Below are 23,272 nucleotides of genomic sequence, written 5' to 3'. Positions count from 1 at the left end.
TATCAAACTAAAATTTAAAAAGAAGTACAATTTTTTGTTATTGACAGACAACAAGCATATTAACTAATTTTTTCTAACCTTATAGTATTTACTAAGTGTGTTAATTGCAATATATATATATCAAATGAACATATTCTTTACTTCTACTAGAATTTTAAAAACATTATTATATTTTATGATCAATTATTTTTTAACGGACAATAGATCATCATAAACTTTGAGATCTGTTCTGCTAACTCTAAACAAAACTTACTCCAGGTTCAAGACCCCACAATTAAAGCTAACAAATTTATTAACTACGATCGTATTCAAAAATTAAATTAAATTCAAATCAATTAGTCTCTGATATCGTATTGTATTATTAAAAAACGAAAGCTGAAAATTAAATAAACTAAATAAAAGTCGTTAAACAAGCTTTTCCGTAAATAATACCCACAAATGTAGTGTTGCAGCTCTGACGATGTGGAGGAAAATGTACTCCACCTCATATGTCATTTTCTATCAATGGCTAGAAAAAAACTTTTAAAGTCTTTACCCCATTTTTCACAGACCTGACAGAGCTATCATCCTGAATATTAAGGTTGGTTCATTTTCATTTGAATTCGGTAGTCATGATTTTTGGCGTTGCTCGGACGCTGACCGCTTTGGTCCTTTCGGAAATTTTACTGGTCTGCATATAAACAACGATTTCTACGTTGTCCTTTCAGAAATTCTACTGGTCTGCATATAAATAAGTATAAATTATGACATCACAATGGGCCATTAGTTGAGTTCAAATGGGCTTTGGTCACAAGGCTGACATTCGAACCTAACTTAACCTAAGTTAAAAATTATTAATATTTTAGAGCAAAGAATGACTGCTTTCAAATTACGCAAATTTTATTGATTAAATTGCATTAAAAAGTAATTAGAAAACCTACTATACTACTATACTTTTTTTAATTTATTTATTTAACACAAATGAAAGAGTTAGGATAGGACTATTGAGTATAATATAGGTATGCTGATTGAAAGCAGTCTATTAGTGGGATATGCATACAAGATAGATAGATTGCTAATAGTGACGAAGATAGAAAATACAGAGCGCTATATAAAAAGAAGACTTTCGAACATTTCCGATGTTTAAATTCTGCTTAAAATATTTGAGGCTTCCACAATTTGAGAGGCTGGAGAACGTCACAGGAATAAAGTATGAAGTATTATTTAGATTCGCAAAAAGTGTCGACGTTCTATATGCTTTTAACCCTAGAAACCAATAGGTTTATGTGAGGCCTATGCTCAAATCAGTGAGATTAATTAAACATAATTTAATTACTTTTCATTTCAATTACAAATTTTGGAGAGTTATTAAGGGAAGTTATATATATTTGAGAAGAGTTATATAGTTGAAAATTACGTTTTATGTGTAGCAGTTAAAGAGAGTGATTTATCTATTGGATATATTCCATCAATTCTACAAAGATGTGAATTAAACTATATCTTAAGATTTTGATAGACGTGTACTATTTTTGTAGAATATCTATATAACTACATATTTGATTATGGTGTATCGATGTAAATGAACTGTGTTATTCTATAAGACTTCATTTAAGTTATAAGCAGTAAAATCAAACAATCAATAAATAATATATAACAGAAAGCATATAAATAAAAAAAAAATGGCAAGCAATAAATTTTGAACTAAATAATAGAAAATAAAATACAAATGCAATTAAAAATAAATGAATTTAAACAATTTAAAACAATAAATAGTTTAAAAACCAAACATATTTTAACGCAAAACAATTTTTAAAATTTATATTGCATACAAGGGATAAGAAAAACTAAAACTTATAAAGATTCGCTCGCCGAGGAAATATGAAACAACGAACGAATTACCTTCCGTTTGGATGTCGGGAAGACTGATCTTGCGGATTATTTCTAAAAAGAATAATAGTCAAATAAAAATGTCCAACAAAAACAATAATAATATATATACAAATATAAATTATTAATATATAAAAAGAAGAAATTTAATAGTAAAAAAAATTTGTGTGCCAAAAGAAAGAAACATTTACATTACAGCCTTTCAGAAAATGTGTAAAAAAATTATTATTAATTATTATTATTAAATATTAAAATTGCACACATAAAATTTAAAGTTTTTTTCTCATTTGAAAAAAAATTGCAAAGGAAATTTAATGAGGTTTGAAAAATAAAAAATTCAATTTACAAAAATGATTTATACAAAAATAATATAAAATTATTATTATATATTTTTTGAGGAAAAGTGGAAATAATAAAAAAATATTTTTTTTTTCACTTCTTTACACGAAAGAAAATATTTAAGAAATTTATAATAAAAAATTTAATATTAATATAATTTACCTGCTATGGTTTTGCGGTCCTCATGTTCAATGTGACTAAAACGATTTCGTTGTTGTATAGTTTTTAGAAATCTGGAAGTCGTTGTTGGAAATGATTGATCAGACATTTGCATATAACGTGCACGTAACTCTAAGGCTTGTATCAATAGTGCGGAAGCACGTTCCAAATCCTCCAATGGCACACCACTTGTATCTTCACCAGATATGGAAACACGCTGAAAGCTTGCAGCAAAATCATGTTCGTCTTGTATTATATTATTAGCTTCAGAAAAATCATATGTTGATCTTTCAGATCCCATAGCTCTAAAATTAAAAAAAAAAAAAATAGTTTTAAATTTTATTTCTTATTTATTTATCTTTATTTATTATTATTATTATTATGGTATTACTTCTTTATTATTCAATTCTTTATTATTTATTTTAATATATTATCAAGTAACTCTAAACAATGTTTTTACATTTAAGGCATAATACTTACTTATGTTAAAAAATTTTTAAATTGAATAAAAAGGAAGTATCTATCTATCTATAAATATCTAAATATATCTTTTTAAAATATATATATATATATGGTATATTAAATTTAAATTACCTTGGAGACAACAAATCCGGCACAAAGAAATTATAAGAATCATTAAGAAAAGACATAATTCGCCTTCAGGATAATTATTAAAAAATAAAAAAAATTAACAATTTAAGACTTTTCACACTCAAGCAGGATTTTGTTAACACTTAATTATTTTATAACAAAAATAAAATAATTCAAAATTATTTAATCACCACAAAAGTATGTCCTGTCGACTAATACCAATTACCAGTTCTGACAGACGCCTATTCAGAATTTAAACATAAAAAAATATGAAAGTCTTAAAAAGTTACCAACATTTCGCAAATGTTGTGAAAAATTTCATTTTTGACCAATAATAAAATAAAATAAAATAAAATAAAATAAATATAAAATACCTTACAAGACAACAACCAACAACAATAACAATAACAATATAGCACTATTACATTGCAATAAAAAATTCCAATTACCATGCAACGTTGACTAGAAGCTCAAATTGTTGTAATAATAACAATAACCTTTTCGCAATTTGCAATGATGAAATGAACGATTGATGAGTCTATCATTAATCAGAGAACAACAATTGGCAAATTACGCACACGAATGAGTTCTAGACGAGGGAGCTAAGCGAAGTATTGTGTGAGCAATGCAATTAACAACAATAAATAAGTTTTAATATAAATTTTTATTTATTAACAATAACATTAAAAGTAGTTGAATTAATATTTATTTGTCTGCAAATAGTATTATATATAGCAACGTAGACGTCACTATAAGTTTTAAGTGTCAAGAATTTCACCAGAGTTGGTGTTGCGGGCAAATACTCGTATCTACTCCTACTCAGATAAATGTGCCATTAGGCAAATGAATGTGACGATTTCGTGTTGCACGATATTTTCTCGCACGAAAAACTTCAAGTGACAAAGACATACGGAAAAACCTTAAACTTTTATATGCCGTGCCGTAGGTCTATGGAAATTTACATCACTTTTCATTTGCAACATTGCGTGAGACAGAAATTGAATTAATGTAGTTGGTCTTCAATGAATTTATAATACCCTACATTGAAATGACGTACAAAGTATTTTTATTTATTTTATTTATTGCAGATGCAAAACATTGGCAACAGTGACAAATGCAAGAATTGCAAGAAGTTATTTGGAATCATCTTCTGTGTCTGACTAGCTCTCTAAAAAAGTAATTCCGTTTTTAGCACCAGTGACAAATGCAGGAAGTGCAAGCAATCGGCTATTAAATAAACTTTGGAACATCTTCTGTTTCTGACTAGCTCTCTAAAAAAGTAATTCCGCTTTTCTTTGTTTAATCTGTCGATAAATAGTAAATCACTCAATCGAGATTCACTTTTACAGCAATTTTCGATTGGTAAATCTCGAACGAAATGTATGATACTAGAGATTAATTTATAACACTAGATATTTTACCAGATTAGCTGGTACTCTGATTACCCTAAAATAACAGCTGTTTTAAATAACTTGATAAATAAAAGGTTATTTGATTAGATGTATGCATTTATGAAAAATATAAATGTCTACTAATATCACTACCAAAATGTTAGATTATGCTAAAAATGTTCGATTGGGTAACTTAATTTGACAGATCGAGAGTAAATCTAGATTGAAACCAGATGTAACAATCTAAAACGCCATAAATTAAAAACTTTAAAAACTACCAACTCCTTTACACTCCACTCCAACATAATTGTACAAATCGGTATAATTAGAAATCGGTAAGCTACGTTTACAAGAATAACAATAATCGAAAATTTGAGCAAATTTTTTTTAACATAACAACATAAATATTCACTTTGATGAGTGGCACTTTAATGTCCCTATTATCCCTCTCTACAATCACGGTTTTCGTGACGCTGGTCACAATGTCTATAACTAGTCCAATCGCACTTAGAACTTATATTATAGAACTTATATAGATCGAACGCGCGAGGTATTAAGCCCCCCACATCTCTCTTCCCTGTTTGCTGAAATAAAGTTTTCACATTTTTTCAATTGATTTCTAAAAAGTGGTTCTAAGTGGTCTCACACTGTGACTTTCGATGCTAAACACCAGTCGGCAAAAAAAAATATATTCAAATAATAGCAACGACCGGGTTTACCTTCCAAAACCACTAGTAATTGATAAATACATGTTGCTCTCAATTACTGTTAGAGATCAAATAACGGAAAGTTTTTCTAGGTTATACCTATATCTTAAAAGATAATGTTCTTAACTAAAAAACTTGGACTGCATGTATTAAAGTTCCAATCCTACACCCAAAAATCCTCCTTTTTCAGCAAAAATAGATATCATGTAATAACTTATACCAAAATTAAGACGTTGAGTATTCCAAAAACTGCATGTAGGGTGTTTATGTCATAATAGACAAAGGAAATAGTCTGCAGCAAATTGTTACATATAGTATCCAACTGAAATTACACTAATAATTGTTTCGTTTTGTGTATTTATCAATATAATTTTGTTGGTCAATATTTATTTTTGCAGATACTGCTGAGAAAAGTACTAATAATTGTTTATACTACAATTATATGTAAGGATAACATACCTAATCTAATGGGCAAACATTTTGTCTTGTAATTTTTTTTTTCTGGTGTTAACCTTAAAATATTTGTATAGAATAAATAGTTACATATATAGGTTTATTACAATTTATTATTAAATATAAGGATTAGGAAAAATTAAAGTTATGTTAAGTGAAAAAAAACAAACCTATTTATTAACAATTTTAATAAATCAATAAATAAATAAAGTATCAAGAACAAAATTATCAACTCGTCTGAAAGCTCTTCTTTTAACATGTAAAATCAATTTTATAAAAGGGGAAGAAGTATATAAGCCAGACGTCTCTTACAACTTATTTAATGGAAAGACGGGTTCATTTGTACACGACAGTACATTAGAATACTATAGGAGTTTTGGAAACCAAGTCATCTGAAAATTTCTAAATATTTTACTTTTAAAACTTTACTGTTGTTATTATACAAGTATAGAAATGTAAAGAATAAGATAAGTGTAAACATCCATTAAAAATAAAACTAAAAAAATTATTATTATTATATTTTTAAGAATAATGACTATATATAGAATATTATAAATATATAACCGTGTTTAAGACAAATAATAACCAAAACTGTATTATAAGAAATTATATGTATATATTTTAAGTCTGTTATGAGTTCGTGTTATATAGTCTGTGATTAATCGATTTCTCTCTAGTCTCTCGTTTAAAACGAAAATTTTAGATCACACATTGAGAAAACCAATGAATGTGATTGTTCATGTCATGAAATGGAGTAAGAAGACCAGGTCGATCGAAGACTACTTCTCGCAGGACACAGAAAACTTTTAACCAGCTACGTTTTTCTGCTAGAAACAAAGACGCATGGAAAGAATTTGTACGAAATAGTTGTGAATACACTAAGTTCAAAATTTAATAATAAGATAGATGGTCAAAAAAAATGGGTGTGTTTCAATGGATTTATGTCCAATAATACACTATTATTATTATTAAAAAGAAGGGATCGTGCACTGCAACCTAAAAGATCTATTGTGCCCCTTAGTCGAATTAGAATGTTTCTCCGAGTCCGATTTCTTTAATGAAAGACAGTATAGCGCCTATTTTTCCTACTCTTGGATCCTTACGATCCATGAAATATCCTCCTAGGTGTTTCTTCTGCATGTGCATCAGTGCCGGGCATTCCCAAGCACATAGACTACAGCACATGGTATCTGTAGTCTGAGTTGGATTGAATTCCTAACTTCGATGGGTGACTGGTAGTTGACATATCTAAAATTTATGAATTGCTTTATGAATTGATTGGCCTTCTATCAAATTCACCTGGGTTCCAAAGTTGAAGGCTGGTTCGGAGCGCATAATTGCTATCTAAATCGAGTAGTTATATCCGTTTTAAGTGGGTAGTTGACAGGTCTTAAATTTATGAATTCTTTTAAGAATTGATTGACCCTCTATCAAATTCACCCGGGTTCCAAAGTTGAAGGCTTGGTTCGAAACTCATAAGTCCTATGTAAATCGAGAAGTTATATCCGTTTTAAGTGGGTATTCTTAAAACCTTGACATAACGCATTATTGGAGGGAGTTAAGAAGTTGGAGCAGTTTTAAGCAAATGATACTATGTTAAGAGAAGATTACGTTTAAAAATAGGAAACAATATAACAGTTAAAATGGTTGACTCAGATGTTAGTTCAAAGCTTTTCAAACACCGCTCGTATGTATAGAAACATATATATGTATACAAATGTATACAAATATTGTATAATTTTAAATTCATTGAACTATATTTCTTGCAGAAAAGTATTTAATAATGTTGGACAATATTTATAAATACAATATTTGTCCAACTCTGACGTCATTAATGAGTACATATATATATTTTTCCCTTTTGTGATTGTTTGCCTTACTAAACCAATTATAATTATTAGAATAACACGGCCTTGACTGAAGAAATAATATTAGCAATAATTTCTAGTTCTTGACGTTGCATATTTGTGATTTGTAATCACAAAGCAAATATTAAACGAAATAAGAAACAGAAAAATAAAGGAAAATAAATACGAGATATAGAAAGATAAATATATATATTCATACTTGTATGTAGAAATTTTACGAAATTTGCTTTAACAAATAATGAAATAAATGTTAGAGGAGCATTTATAGATTCATTTATTCATCATTTTTTAATAAATCAAACACTGTAATATTTTTTATTGAAATGTTTTTTAACAAAATTATTAACACAAAATTATTACAATTTTTTTCACACCAAACAAACTTATTGTAAATCAATACGCGAATACAAAAAAAAAACTGTCTAAAATATGCAAAAGTCCAAAAGATCACGTATACGACACCGCGTACGAATATTTTGATGCATAAATTAATTTGAATAGAAAACTAATTTCCATGTTGATAGTTGTGAATAGCTGTGAGATATTAGATGCTCATGCAATATAAGTAAATTTCGAGTCAATTGAAATGCAGTATATATTAAGCAACTTTTTGTTCATTCAATCAATGCAGTTAATATAACTAACGTTCCAAGTCATTTGAATGCAAAATTCTTACTGAAACTATTCAAAATCCAAGTTGCTGGCATGCATACGGTGGGTAAGTTGAGTATTGGACGATACTTTATACCAAATGACAAATAAAACAAAGGTAACGAGAAACATGTGTCATGTTCTTATATATGCACAACTAATCCCCATTCCAGCCGGAAAGAAAATGGAAAGTAAATGTTCATGAAGAGAGCTGAATAAAGGAATTAATGAACTAATAATGGCAACAAAATATTTATAAATATTATGAATTTTAGTTAACATTTAAAACCAGAATCGTATGCAAATTTAAAGTAAGAACCTTATTAGATAAAAATAAAAAAAATTTACAACAACATTTATAAAAGCAAATAAGTCATGCAATGAAAATGTTTTGAGAAAAATTGCTAACTAAAACCACTAAATATTTAGTAAAAAAAATTACTAACTAGAATCACTAAAAATTTAATGCAACTAATTTTAACTAAAAAAACAAAATGCAACTAATTGCTAAAACGACCAAAAATTAAAAAAAAGTTTAATAGAGCACAAAACTGCTAACTAAAAGCACTAAAATGTCGAGAGACAATCAGTGCTACCTAACCGCAATAAAAAAAGCAATTGCATTGCATTGCTTTGTGTGTAAAGTATTTGGTGATCGGATTGAACTTGTGTTGTTTGTGTTTTTATGCTGTTTTGATTTGTACGTATTTCATAAATAATCTATTTTTCTGTGCACAGCGTACAGCCGTTACCATTTTCTACATTCAATATGTTTACAGCAACTAATTTAGACTTTACGCATAACATTAAGTATCTAAAATGGTTAGAGTTTGGCCAGATTATTGCATATAGTCTCACTTTGTCGCTGACGTATACAAATTATTGTTCGCTGACAAATTCGAAAATTATATATATTTGCATTCGAACATAATATTCTTGGCAAAGTGTAGGCATTGCATACACTCAACTACTCCACGTCCTATAATAGCTAGACTTTGCCCAGATTATTTGTATTGTATACACTTTCAATTTTTTATTCACACATACAAAATAAAAATATTTAAATAAAAAACAAAATAAAAAATAAAAAACAAAATATCGAACATAGAAATCTTGCCGAAGTCTAGCCAGTGTAAACACCATGTTAAGCTTAAATATTTTCATAGAATGCCTTTATAATAGATTTTCTATGTTAAAATTAAAATATTGTACCAAATTTTTTCATTTTTACTAAAATATTTTATGAATTTATAATTTAAAATTATAGTTTTTATATCTGACAGCATTTTTTCTAAAAATAAGTAGTTTGGTTTGAAAAAAATTTAAATTAATTTATTTACTGAAAGTTGAGTTATTAATAAACATTCATTTCAAAAAAGGAAAGGAATGAGATATGAGACATAAAATTAAAAGAAGAAAAATATACTAAAAGATTATCTCTTAAATTGAAATGATTGAACTTTCTTTTATAGTTTTTTTGCTCTAAATTGAATAATTGTTAATAATTAATTACGTTACAAAATATAAATTAGCTGCTTTTCAAATGAATTAATTTGGCATATTTTCAATTTTTAAGACGCATAAAACTCTTAACAAAATAAATGTTGATGCACATCCTCTAGGTTAGAGAGATCAAGTCTTCTAAAAATGGAATGTGCACAAGCAGTTACAAAAATAGAAAACTGAAACTAAAAATAATTATTAAAAATTTATTTATGTTAAAAATTCAAGATGTCATTTTAACTGTAAATAGAAATTAATTTAAAAAATATGATAAACAAAATAAACAAATGTTTTACATAAAAAATTGTTTCTTTTAATACGTATATATATATATATCTAAAATATAAGTATATTAATTAGTTTGTGACAAAATAAATATTTAAAAAAAAAATATTCTTTGTTACAATTCATGAACTAGAAATTCTATATTTCTCAAACCTTTCTGGCTGCTTTACTCTACTGCTAAATCAAATAACAGTACTTAACAGTGTGCGAACTATAGTAAACCAAAGATATTAAACTTTTCTAACATATAGAATATAATAAAATAAAAAAGTGCTGGCCTTTTGGGTTTCCAGTTGAGCGAAATATTGTAACCATAACATATATTATATACCAACAACTGATCGTAAAACAGTAGATATTCATTTTTTCGTATATTATGTCTCTTCAGAATGTTTACTATTGGGAAGTTTTTATATTTAGTCACAAAACCAATATTTTAATTATTTTGAAATATTCTAATCAAAATCGAAAGATTAAAAAAAGAGTTTATGTAGAAGACTCTTTCTTTACTCGACAGAGACAACATTCTATTATCTTAGACAGACTTATCTTGGGTGATAGTGCCGCAGGTTATAATGACAGGTAAACTAACAACAACCTCAGCTGTATTTTACTAAGGAGGACTAGGTCTTTGCAGTCATAAAGATATAGTAGCTGTTTACTACTACAGCAAATTATTAAACAGGAAATTAATTCTGAACCAACTAATTCCACAATAAGACATTAATTTATAAAATTTAGTACCTAAAACAATTCTCAAATCTTCAACTAAAGCTTTTCCTAACTAAGATATCGATGCTGATAGGCCAGTGTATACTAAAAATACATGCTATGAGAGTGGGTCTATTATATAATGACATTTGCAGGAGTTTGGCAATGTTAATAAGGAGAAATCATACTTCAACTCATATGTCAGTGTTCATCATTGGCATAGAATAAAATTTAAAATCCTCGGGGCCTCTTCTCTTATCGATCTAATAGAGTAGTCACCCTGCAAGATTAGACACTTGTCCAAGTTTGTTGGCTTAACAGGTAGGTTTACTTTCACTTGAATGGGAGAGTCGCGATTTTCGGAAATTCTTCTATTCTGCGTATAATTAATGCTAATCCGTGGTATCAAAACGGACCATTATTTGAGCTCAAGTGTCGCTACTCCATTCTAATCTGACCTACACAAATAGCTTATTCTTTTCTTGAAAGTCATGAATTTTGAATCTAAAGTTTATAGCTATTTAAGACGAAATTAATAAATTAGCTGAACTTAAACTCACAATTTCATATATAAGATTTTATTTCATTTTGTTTGTTTTTTATAGCTTTAAGTAAATTAATTAAAAGTCAAAATATTTATAAAAGTCTATAGGTATAAAGAATATATATATAAAGAACATATATACATATAAAGAATATATATATATATATATAAAGAATATATATATATATATAAAATATATATATATATATAAAATATATATATATATATAAAATATATATATATATAAAAAGAATATATATATGTAGAACATTCAGTTCTTTAGTGCATACTGAAGATGGTCTAGGAAATAGTTTGAAATATTTGATTTAGAATATTTTTTTAATATTTAATATTTTAATGATTATTAATTTTTTTCAATTTAAATTTTATATATATAGACATTAAAAAATCAAATATATCAACAAAAAAGTGAAAAGTGGGCTACATTTTTTTTTCATAGTACGGAAGAAATATACTGGAAGTACCGGCACTGTTTAATCAACACTGCACGTGAGGTCAATGACAATGATAAGACAATATTCTTTTGTATTTGTGTTTATATTTTTTTTTAATTTTAATTTTATTTTTTTTTAAATGTACTTGTATATATATAAAGTAAATATTATTGTATATATGATATAAATGCACATAAGTAAATATTTATTTTTATTCAACTTTTCAAATAATAATAATTTGTTTTCTCTCAGAAAATTGAATATATGCAACGTAATGCATTTTTCTTTATGCATAATTTAGCATAATTTATTATTTATAATTGTACCTCGTCGTGACGAGTAATAAATTTATAAATTTATAGAATTTAAATATTTTTTAAGCATTTCGATGGGACTTACCTGACGTTTAAGTGGCGTTGTAATTGTAATTTCTTTTCTATCTGTTCGATAGGAAACTGTGGTACCTCATACGGAGCGGAGATTTCATTTGGTAAGGCATCGATTTCTTCACCATTATTTGGCGTCACGGGCTGCTGTCCGGTTGAGGAGCTAGGCGACTCGGCACCTGAAATGTAAAATTAAATTTTTAATTAGAAAAGCAATTACATTAATTCTTATTAAATACTAATTTACGTTTACACTTTGTCTACACACAACTTAATTAAAAATGTCACCCACTCAACGCCCAATAAAAATAAATATAATTTGTGTTAACACAAATAAAAAATTTGTAGAAAAAAACAAAATTAGCAAAATGCACAAATGAGCACAAATTTTTACTAACAAATTTGACACAAAAATCGATAAATGTCCCAATTGTAGCAGCATTTCACGTTCCGCCTGTGGTGTGGTGTGGCGTTGTGTGCTGATACTAATTGTTATTGTTGTTCTGTTACAGCACATTTGCTACACTTGAAGTTTGTGTGTTTGTTTGCTTTTTCAATTGCTTCATTGTTTCAGGTGTGCTTTTCACCGTAGCACAGAACACTTAATTACAACAAAAAAAAATATGTACAAAAACAAAAAGAACATGTACAAAAACAAAAAGAACTGACTTATTGTGGCTGTGCTTGATTTTGTGCTTCATTTTGTAATGGCATTTAAACACACACACACACACACACACACACATACGCATAGACCATTTATTACCATTTTTAATACTTGGAGCAACGAAAAGTTTTTGTTCGATCAAAAGACAATTTGTAGTATCAAAACCATTGAAATTCATTTTATTTATTTATAATTATTTTTATTTTATTTTCTGTTTAAAAAGCGACTGTCAGTCATGAACTTGGAGAGACACTGGAATGAAGTGTTGTTGATCACTCTTCTGCAGCTTTCACATAACTAATTGTAAAAAAATTTTCCAAATATGTTTAAATGAATACAAATCAGAATTCATATCTGAACAGAAATTAATATGTAAATACTTGCATATATGCAAAACACTATATAATATACAGCAATAATATTCATTATTATTATTATTATTAATAATAATAATAATAAAAACAACAACCTACTCAAACCTACTTTTCTAGACAAAACACGGTACGTGTGGCGTTACCAAAACAAACCGTGAAGCCTACAATCACACAAATAAATCGACTGATAGAGTGACAGATAGATAGATAGATAGATAGACGGATTGATACTTTAGATGCAAACAACAATCTTAAATAGCTAATATATTTGCTAATACTGATAATGGCAATGCAAATCAAGTGTTGACTTCATTATCAGCAACGGTTGACAGTTGGTGGTATGTGATTCGTTCCATTCTGTGAGTAAACATAAAATTTTTGTATATTTTTGAATTTGCAGAAAAACAAAAATCGGTCAATATTGATTTTAAGCAGCGATAAAATTTTTACGGTTGCTATTAATAAATATAAAATAAATTGAAAACAATATTTTATATATTTTTATAATATATTTATACTGAATATTTAATTTTATGAGATTTTTTCTTTTAAACATCTCAAAAGACTGTGTTAAATGAGTTGGTATATTGTATTTAAAACTGATTCTAATTGATGTTTTCATATATGGTCATACAATAAAGGGTTTCAATTTTAATAAAATACTATATTTTATAAAATATATTTGTATAATAATAGTAAATGTAATGATAATAATAATAAATGTTAAGAATAAACATTTTTTAAAAAATGTTGGAACGACTTTGATCTTGAATATTTAAAATTGATACTAATCTTTTGTTTTCATATATGTATAACAAATAGTAAATGCTGAACATAAAAATTTTGGATAGACTTTGAAGTTGGATATTTAAATTGATACAAGTAGTCATTTGTATTCATATATGGAAATACTATAAAGGGTTCCAATTCTATTTAAATACAATATTTAAAAAAATATATATTTGAGAAATAAATAGTAAATATAATATTTATATAATAAATAATATATTATTGAGTAAATGCTAAATAAAAACAAACTTTTTTTCAAAATATTTGGAACGACTTTGAACTTGGATATCTAAAATTGATACTAATCTTTTGTTTTCATATATGTAGATACTGTAAATGGTTTCAATTTTAATTAAATACAATATTTGATAAAATATATTTTTTTCAAGCTTGAATAAACTTATAAAATATTAATTTAAAAGAATTTTTTAACATTTGAATCAATTTCAATTATTTTATACTAGAGTCACTTTGACAAACAGGGACAAAATAAAATCTTTAAACGTGTTTATCTAGACCTCATTAATAAATCAAAGTCCTACTAAACCGATTTTTATAAAATTTTATTCAAATGTGTCAAATTCAATATCGTTATAGGTAATACTGTGGTGGTCAGGGAAAAATTTTGTTAATATTTTTCTTAAATTTTTTTTAATTCCAAACAGCCATATTGCTATAGCACGTACCCTAACCTTAGTATGGCTGTTAATTATCAAATCTACATTTTTCATGATGATTAAAAAACTTCGTTAATATAATAATCTCAAATTTTAATTAATCAGTTTAACATCAACCATTGGTCGTTCATAAAAGCAGATATTCTATATTTTGTTATTTTGGCAGAGATCCAATGCATCCTTGTGTAGTCGTTCAAGACTCCAAAGGGTTTCAATCTTTAATGAATTTCAAGTTGATTTAAAAATTGTGATCTTACCAAGATATTTTAGAAAATACGTCTGTAATATATAGAGTATATGACTAACGTCATCTACCTTGCATATGTACAGGAAATGATAAAGCAGATGTAAAGTACTTTTTATAACTTTTCCATATTCGTGGCAAGAATCATTGAATGAAATATTAAATCTCTTATAAGGGTTTACTAACCGATGGTGGTCATCACCAAGAGAATTATGAAACTGATGTATCTATTTTCTCTTATTTAAATACCCTAAATAAAACATATTGGACCCTAAATAAAACATATAATATTAAATATTGTGTAGGAACACTACATAATAAATAATAAATAGTTAAGAGTTTAGCAAATCGTTAAGAAACTAATTTATAATTAAAGATATTATATTAAATAATATTTAATTCAGTTATGTTTTATAATCAAAATTTGGAAAGACAGCAAATTTCAATAATAATTAAAAGTAACATTTTCTTAAGAAGTGATATTTTATTGACCTCATTTTAAAAAGTTTTACAACAAAATTGAGTTAATAACACTAAAGATTTATATTGGAATAATTAATATATTGATTATTTACAATCACTATCGTTATCGGTAGCAAAAATAAGTTCTAATCTAGAATCGTAAACAAATAAGTATCTAGAATCATGTTTAGAATGTCTGATAGCTCTACTGATAACATTGAAAAAATTGACAAATTTTATTACAATGAAACTCATTAGTATTGAAACGTCTACTAATGATAAGAAGAAATATATTTTTATATTGCATTCAGTTTCTAATATTCGTCATAAATTTCAAAATATCTCAAAATACAATATAAATGCATATTAGATATTTATGCATTTAATTTGCTATTAGACATAGCGAATTCTATTTTAAAATTATTTTCTTTCTATATATATTTTATAAAGATAAAAATGCATTCACTGAAAAAACATAAGAAAATTACTCTTTCGATAATAAAAATAAATAATAACAATAAATTGTAAAAAGTTATATTTGAAATAAAAAATTTATAAATAATTATATATATCTTTCACTTAAGTATGTATAAATACAATACTATTACAACAAATATATAACTATAAAATAATGTTTCTGATGTCATAATGCGTTATAAATCAAATTATTTGGCAAACATTATTAAGAATAAAATTAAAATTTTAGTTTTGGACTTGTATCTATGATATATTGTACTTTAAGTTGAAAAAACAATTTAAAGATAAATCGATATTCAACTATAACTACATTAGTATGATTATAAATTTTGCCAGCAGGAAGGACACATTATTCTAAAAATTTGTTCATTTCATGGATTTTTATGACAATGAGCTAAAAATTTTTGAATTAAAATATTTTCTCATTTTATTTATCTACTAGCAGATTGCAATATTTTTTTTTTTTGTAAAAAAAGAAAAGGATAAGGTCACAAAGATGTTGTAATAAATACAGTGTGTTTCATAATAAAGTAACATACATTTTGAAGAAGATTCCTTAGACCCTAAAATAAAAACATCATTTGACTAAAGGATTCAAATCCGGGGATTTAACATAAGATTCTCTTATGAATCAACTTTGAGAATAAATATTCTTATCCGTTAAGAGTTTTCTACAACACTCTGTATTTTATGATTAATTATGATTTTTTTATCTCTTTTGTTTACTTTTTAATATGGTATTACTTTTTTAATATGGTTTTTTTAGATTTAGTTTTGGATTAAGGCACTACCTTCAAAATGAATAGTCGTTTGAAATGGACTTCTATACATTTTTTAACAAAACAATTTAAAAAAAAGTGTAAAATAAACATATAACAAAATCTATTACTATTTGTATATTAAAGCTAAAATAAACTACATAGTTGTTTCCCTGAAGATGAACTATTGGAAATATTGGAAAAATATTTTTATTATTATGTTGAGGCTAGTTAGTTGAGTATTATTGTTTATCACTTCATCAGACTAAGTAATAAATGACCTCAGATCTGTATACCTCCCCGAGGAGCCTGTAACCATTCTGATATTCGATAACGTGGTGTTTCGTAAATAATTTTTAAATATATATAATAAATTATAGTTTTTTTTTATTTTTATTTAGATGACCAATTAGACTGCTAATAAATTATTATATAATATTTTTGGTCACAAATAAAAGAATAAAGTATTTTGTAAACTAAATAGCTAAATAAACTTTAAATAGCAGACACTGCTTAAATGAGATCAAATAAATTAAAGTAAGAAAAAGTGCAAAATTCCAACTAACAGCACCAAAAAAGTAAAAAATTAAAAATGCCAGCTAACAGGACCAAGTTTAATAGAACATTAGAATGTTAGTAGTTTTTTAAAGGTGCCCTGTTCCTACATTATCTAGTTTTCTAAAAAAATTTGATCTAAAAAAATGAATTTACTTTCTTAACAAGGCTGGGCTTATACATTTAACAAACATAGTTGATTTTATGGTTTTAGTGGCGGAAAAATTTTGTCTTCTGTTTACGTAGCTTATAAGCGCTGTTTAGTTACTACAAACTCGAACATGAAAATCTTAGTTTTAAAATTTACTTGCACTGTTGATAAAGAAAATTATTTTTTGAAAATACAAGTTTCGAAAGTCCGTCAGGTTCCGTAGGTTTTTGGCTTCCATATTGGAATGTCTCAATGTTAAAAGCTTTAGGCGTTTACAAATAAATTATTCCCTTTTTTTTCTCTTATTCGTTACAGATTCTGTATTTCTGATTGAAAGAGATATCAAATTTATCAGCATGTGTGCTTACTGACCAGTGACCTGTAATTACTACCACAAATTCTTTCATTTTTATCTTGGTTCTACGTTCCCGATAGATTAAAACTTGACTATGTTATAGTCTTGTTATAACCTCTCGTAGGTCATTGTAGTTTTTTATTTGCATATAACAAACATATAAGAAAACATTGGTATTCCAGATACATTATGAATAAAACTCATTGGTGCTTATGATTGTGCTAAGTACTTAGTAAATTAAAGAAGCAGATGGCAACCAATCTCACAAGAAATTAGTTCACTTACGTTCAAAAGGGAAGTTTTTACTTTATCACTCCTTTTCAAAGATAAGTCGGAGTTATTTTTCGAACATAATATAGTCCAATATTTATAATATAAATAATAGCATACTATTTTGCTCTATTAATGCTATTGCTGTTTACTATGCGCATTCTCTGCTTAATTCTGCATTGTTTTTTTTTTAATTTAGATAACCACTTATATAGAGTAAAAACTCAATCCAACGTGATGGGTCATGGGACCCCAATGTGGGTGGGTTAGAAGTGTAGCCATGCTTACTCCTGAAACTTAGAATTATGTTTACACAATTTCTGCTGAAAATGTAAAAAAACCTGATATCTGCAGTATTTCTTTTGACATCTTTATGCGAATAATAAAAAAACTATCTAAATAAATAAATTAATCATAGGTAAGGTTAACAAAAACTACCTAAATTAATATCATGAAGAAGGCTTTGGTAGATATTTTGTAGCTTAACGAAAAAAGTTAGGGAAGCGATCCCTTTTAGTATTTTAAAACAATATAAATATATAAGTCTGTAAGATGAAGAGTTTGATGATACAACATCTAAAACCTAAATAGAAATAGTTAACATTGATATGTTATCTAAAATAATACCATGAAGAAAGCTCTTGTAGAAGTCGATATTTTGTAACTTGTTGAAAAGAAGTTTGGGAAGCGATACTTTTTAGTGTTTTAAAACAATATAAATATTAACATCGATATGTTATTACAATAGTATATGTTATTTGCACCAACTCTTATCTCTATCATTTTAATTTTAGTATATTAAATATTATTCTCTCCACACTGGATAAACATATTATCAACTAAGGTTATTATAAAAAATCTATATGCATTTTGTATTACCTCCAGTATTGCTTTTAACTATATTTATCGTTGGTCTGTTTCTTGGAATTCTATTAAAAGACCCGTCAATAGTTTCATCATCATCTTCTTCATCAGCCTTTATGTGTGTAGGAATGACACCGCGTTGACTCATTTCTGTATTTTTTTGTTCACTTCACTTTTAATAAAATTACCTCAAATAATTTTATATTAAAACTATATGTATATTGTATTTTAATCAATTTATCTTAAGAGTAAAGAAAAATTTATTTCCTTTAAGTCTGAACGTCTAAAATCCGCATTCGAAGTACTCGTATGTACTAAAATTGGTTTATCACTTGAAAAATATTTTGTTTAAAATTAAAAATTTTCCAACAAATCTACTTTTACCTCAAGTATATATAATTTTTTCACAGTTGCTAATTTTATTGCACAATACGTTTTTTTTCATTCAGTTTTGTTAATTATACATACATACGAAGATATGTATTTAATGATGTATATAACATGTTAATTGCAATGTTCGTCTTATCATTTGCTCAGTTCTCAAGATAAACAAAACTCACCAAATAACAGCATTGCCTTAATCGCATAATAATTTTAATGGGTGAAGTGCAAAGATTATTATTCGAGACACAAATTTTTTTAAATAACAAAATATAACATTTTTTATATTTTATTATTTATTGTTTATTATTTTTATATTACATTGAATATTTTGGTATGACATTTTTATCATAGTCCAACATTTAAATAAAATGTTTATATTCGTAATCTACTTTGTTATAATAAATAATATAATTTAACACTGTCAAGCCCACAACTACTTAATAAGTAAAATAACATAATACTCGTAATTAATTAATCACAATAAATACAAACCAATGAAAATGCAACTAATTATATTGTTAGATAGGTATAGTCTTCAATTCAAAGAAAGAATCTATAACCAATGAAACAAAAACAAAATATTGATTTGCTCTACCCAACGTTCTGGAGAGCTCTCAAGTCAATTCGATTTGAAAATCATAAAAAAATAAGTAAAGTCATGGGTCTTGCGGCCAAGTGATAATTATGAATTTTAATTTCATATTATATATATGTATTTATTATTTACTAAGCTGATTAAAAAATTCCATAATAATAAAATAATTAGATAAGTTATAAATAATTGTGGTAACGTATTAAAGAGCAGAACCTTGACAGCATTTTTTTAATTTATATGAAATTTGTTCTAATTCTTCTTCTTTTTTTCATTTTTTTTGTATAATATTGTATAATATTCTAACTGATTAAAAAGATCACGAAACGCATAGGTACATTAGATCAACACACACATAAGATGTCAATGCTTTCAAGAGCATGCTTATGCGATAGGGCTCTAAAACTTGAATACCTTTAGTTCACAACCGAACATTACCTTGTTTTGTGCTAATAGTCTTCAACACAACTAGCAGATATACGAACACTCACACAATATTGAATTAAAAGCTTATCCCGATGTTATCAGTGGACGCTGATACACAGTTCATTCTCACAATTATATAAAGATTCTTTGGTTATTAACTTGAAATAATTATCAACAACAATATCATTGAATAATAAGATGCTTTCAAAGAAATAACACTTCGGACTCAATATAGATCAATGCTATCAAAAATTTATTAAGCCTTTCTTCACTTAGCAATTATAGAAGTCACACTGTCTTCAACTTAAAAAGGCGGGTGCGAAAACATAAAAATTATTATGATATGTTTCGAGATGAACTGATAGTCTTCGACTTAATTAATGCAACACACACCCAAAGGTGTATGTATATCTGGTACCGCAGATTCCGAAGATACCGCCGATCTGATAATTGTGGTTTGCTTCCATAATAAAACGTCTAGTGGTTGTGATTGAAGTACTCGAGTAGAATAGCTTTAATGTAATGTGAAATTGTGTCTTTGGCAACCTCGTACTATAATTCGAAATACAACTGAAATCTTATATAGCTTGAAACACTCAAAAAAATACTCAAAAGAAAAGTTATATCCAAACTAAGTAATAGCTTCAACTGACACTGATAGAAATTTTCATTTCTGTTCATTTCTGTTGGGTGTTCATTAAAGAAGTGCACCCAAAGAAGTGCATGTAACTATAGTTTAGTTTAAAGTAAACGATATTTAGTAGGTTGGGTTAAGTTATATTGGCGATCCCAAGGAATCCTCTTAGGCCTATAGGCCCATTGTGTTACCGTATAATAAAAAAACTCAATGGTTATAACCACTTAAAACCTTTGGCAAAGCTTATATTGCTATTCAGAGGGAGGTCTAGCAGTTCACCAAGATCCCCAAAATGGAAAGCGCTTGAATTGATTAGACGGCACAGCGCATTTACTGGACTGCTGGGAGGCACTTTCATCGTCGTATCGACAACTGCGCCAGGTATGATTGAAAGGAAGATTTAGTCTCCTATCATGGTAACCTAACATACAACGACCTATAAGTAAACCTACTACAAGAATAATAGCTCTACAGGGCATCTCAATGAGAGGGTTTGATTTTCATTTATTGGAGCGGAGTCCAATTGCACTCATTAGCCTGCATATGGTTGAATCTTCTTTTTAAAGACTATTTGTAAATCAGTATTAGAAATTTCGGCTCATACTATATATAAACTATATTATATATATTTAAAACTGTATTAAATTGTCAAAAAACTAAACATAACCTAATGAATTATATGTTAATATCTCTTATAATCATCCTATCAATCATAGGAGATTAACTAGTCTAAGCCAATGTAAATATGGACTTGTTGATATTGTTATTAAAAGCAATCTAATTATTTAATTTTATCTCTCGAATGATATCTAATTTAATACTTAAATACATTCTTTTTCCAATATGGTTTTTGTTTGCGAATCTTATTTATTTTAAATATTAGCAAAATCGTTTACAGTGAAATTATAGGAAAAAACTTATAAATTAAAATATAGAATGCAACGCGTCGTACATGAATGACTTTAAATAATTAGATTAATTATCATATTGACGCATTTTATTGCTTACTTTTTAAATGTCATTAGATATAATGTCCGAATAGGTATAATGTCCGAATAGGTTTTTTAGGTATATCAAAAATGAATAAAGATATCAATTTTAATAGAATTTTTTAATGTGTATTTGTGTAGCACAGATGAATGTACTCGTATAATGAAATTTTTTCACCTCATGTCTACTTTAATATTGATATCTTAATTTGTGCTCTTTATTTTTGAAGAAGTTACTCTTGAATATCATTGTATTCTATATACAATATGCACGTATATCTATTAATAGCAATTATTATTTTTTATGAAATGTGCAGTTTGGATAACTGAACTATACATTATATATAGTATATATTTCATTAATATATTTCAGTATATATTATATAAATATTTTTTCATAAAAACTGGACAACAATAATTTAATTATATATAATTTGTTTTTTTCAATAATTATTTTATTTAAATTTAAAAACATGTACTCTATTATTATTTTTTTTAAAAAAGAAAATATATAAATGTTTAATAAGTGATCGTGTTGATCTATAAAAACAAAAATATGTTTATAATGTTCTGATTAATCGAAATGTCACAAAAGAGGTGCTTGAAAAACAAAAACATAAACAATAAACAAAATTTTTATAAAAATAGGCCCCTCTGAATAAACAATGTCAATGAAAATTTTTACCAGTTTATACAAGATAAAACAAAGTTGCCAATTATTGAAAAAAAAATAAATATAATTTTTACTTGTATTGATTTGTTTATATTATCTTGTCGGAATGAAACACAAGTTATAAAAAATAAATATCCAATATTAAGTACATGAAAACATATACTAATCAAGCTTTTAATTTTTTTTACATTTAATAACTTTGTTCCAGTTTTAGAACTTGTTTCTAGTTTTAGAACTTTTAGTTTTGTTTTTAGTTTTAGAAGTTATAATTTTAGAACTTTGTTCTCATTTTAGAATTTTGTTCTAATTTTAGAACTTTGTTTTGTTTTTAGAACTTTGTTCACATTTTAGTACTTTATTCAAGCTTTAGACTTTTGTTTAGATTTTAGAACTTTGCTTCAATTTTAGAACTTTGTTCCAGTTTTAGAACTTTTTTCAGGTTTTAGAACTTTCTTCAAGCTTTAGAATTTTGTTCAAATTTTAGAACTTTGTTGAAGTTTTAGAACTTTGTTCAAGTTTTAGAACTTTGTCCAAGTTTTAGAACTTTTCCCAAGTTTTAGAATTTTTTTTTTAATTTTAGAAATTTTTTAATACTTAGAGTAGTGAATATGAAGAGTTCACGTACACGAGTAAATATAGTATAATAATTTGAGTGTATAACAATTTAACAGCAAACTTCAATCGAATTCAGACCATATTGGCTTTCCGGTTCGGCTTCGATTTCACTCCATCAAATATTTCACAATATTTTAGGTTTCGGTTGAGTTTCCTTTTAAAATTCCAGCTTAATTAAAACTCACAATAATCTTATAATAATGTTATATAAAAGAAAATCAAATAATATTACAGCAAAGAAAAGAAAAATAAAAGTGCCATTAAAACCATGCGAATTTCTATATAAAACCTCCCATAAATAATTTTTCATGTTAATATGGATTAATATGAAAAGTAAAAACTTCCAAACAAAAAAAAAATAAAAATAAAATAATATAATAATAAATAAAATATAATAAAATAAA

At 26.4% G+C, this 23,272-nt stretch overlaps 1 protein-coding gene across 8 annotated transcripts in view; it reads right to left on the bottom strand.

Annotated features, from left to right (window-relative positions):
• The window catches only part of LOC119670324 (AMP deaminase 2), a 43,392-nt gene that overhangs the window by 3,952 nt on the left and 16,168 nt on the right, over nucleotides 1-23,272 (bottom strand). For 2 of the 8 annotated variants that reach the window (XM_038080538.1, XM_038080542.1), the window contains exons 2-4: nucleotides 11,923-12,088; nucleotides 2,368-2,669; nucleotides 1,879-1,920 (exon numbers count right to left, since the gene is read on the bottom strand). In XM_038080538.1, the coding sequence (XP_037936466.1) occupies nucleotides 1,879-1,920; nucleotides 2,368-2,669; nucleotides 11,923-12,088 (510 nt within the window). Of the gene's footprint in view, nucleotides 1-1,878; nucleotides 1,921-2,367; nucleotides 2,670-2,958; nucleotides 3,030-11,922; nucleotides 12,089-12,675; nucleotides 12,771-18,567; nucleotides 18,884-18,936; nucleotides 19,219-23,272 lie in introns of those variants that run through there. The other 6 variants (XM_038080540.1, XM_038080541.1, XM_038080543.1 and 3 more) reach the window with 6 other exon arrangements.

The sequence above is a fragment of the Teleopsis dalmanni genome, chromosome 1 (assembly GCF_002237135.1).
Source record: "Teleopsis dalmanni isolate 2A chromosome 1, ASM223713v2, whole genome shotgun sequence".
Taxonomy (NCBI): Eukaryota; Metazoa; Arthropoda; class Insecta; order Diptera; family Diopsidae; genus Teleopsis; species Teleopsis dalmanni.
This window is presented reverse-complemented; position numbering and strand designations above follow the sequence as displayed.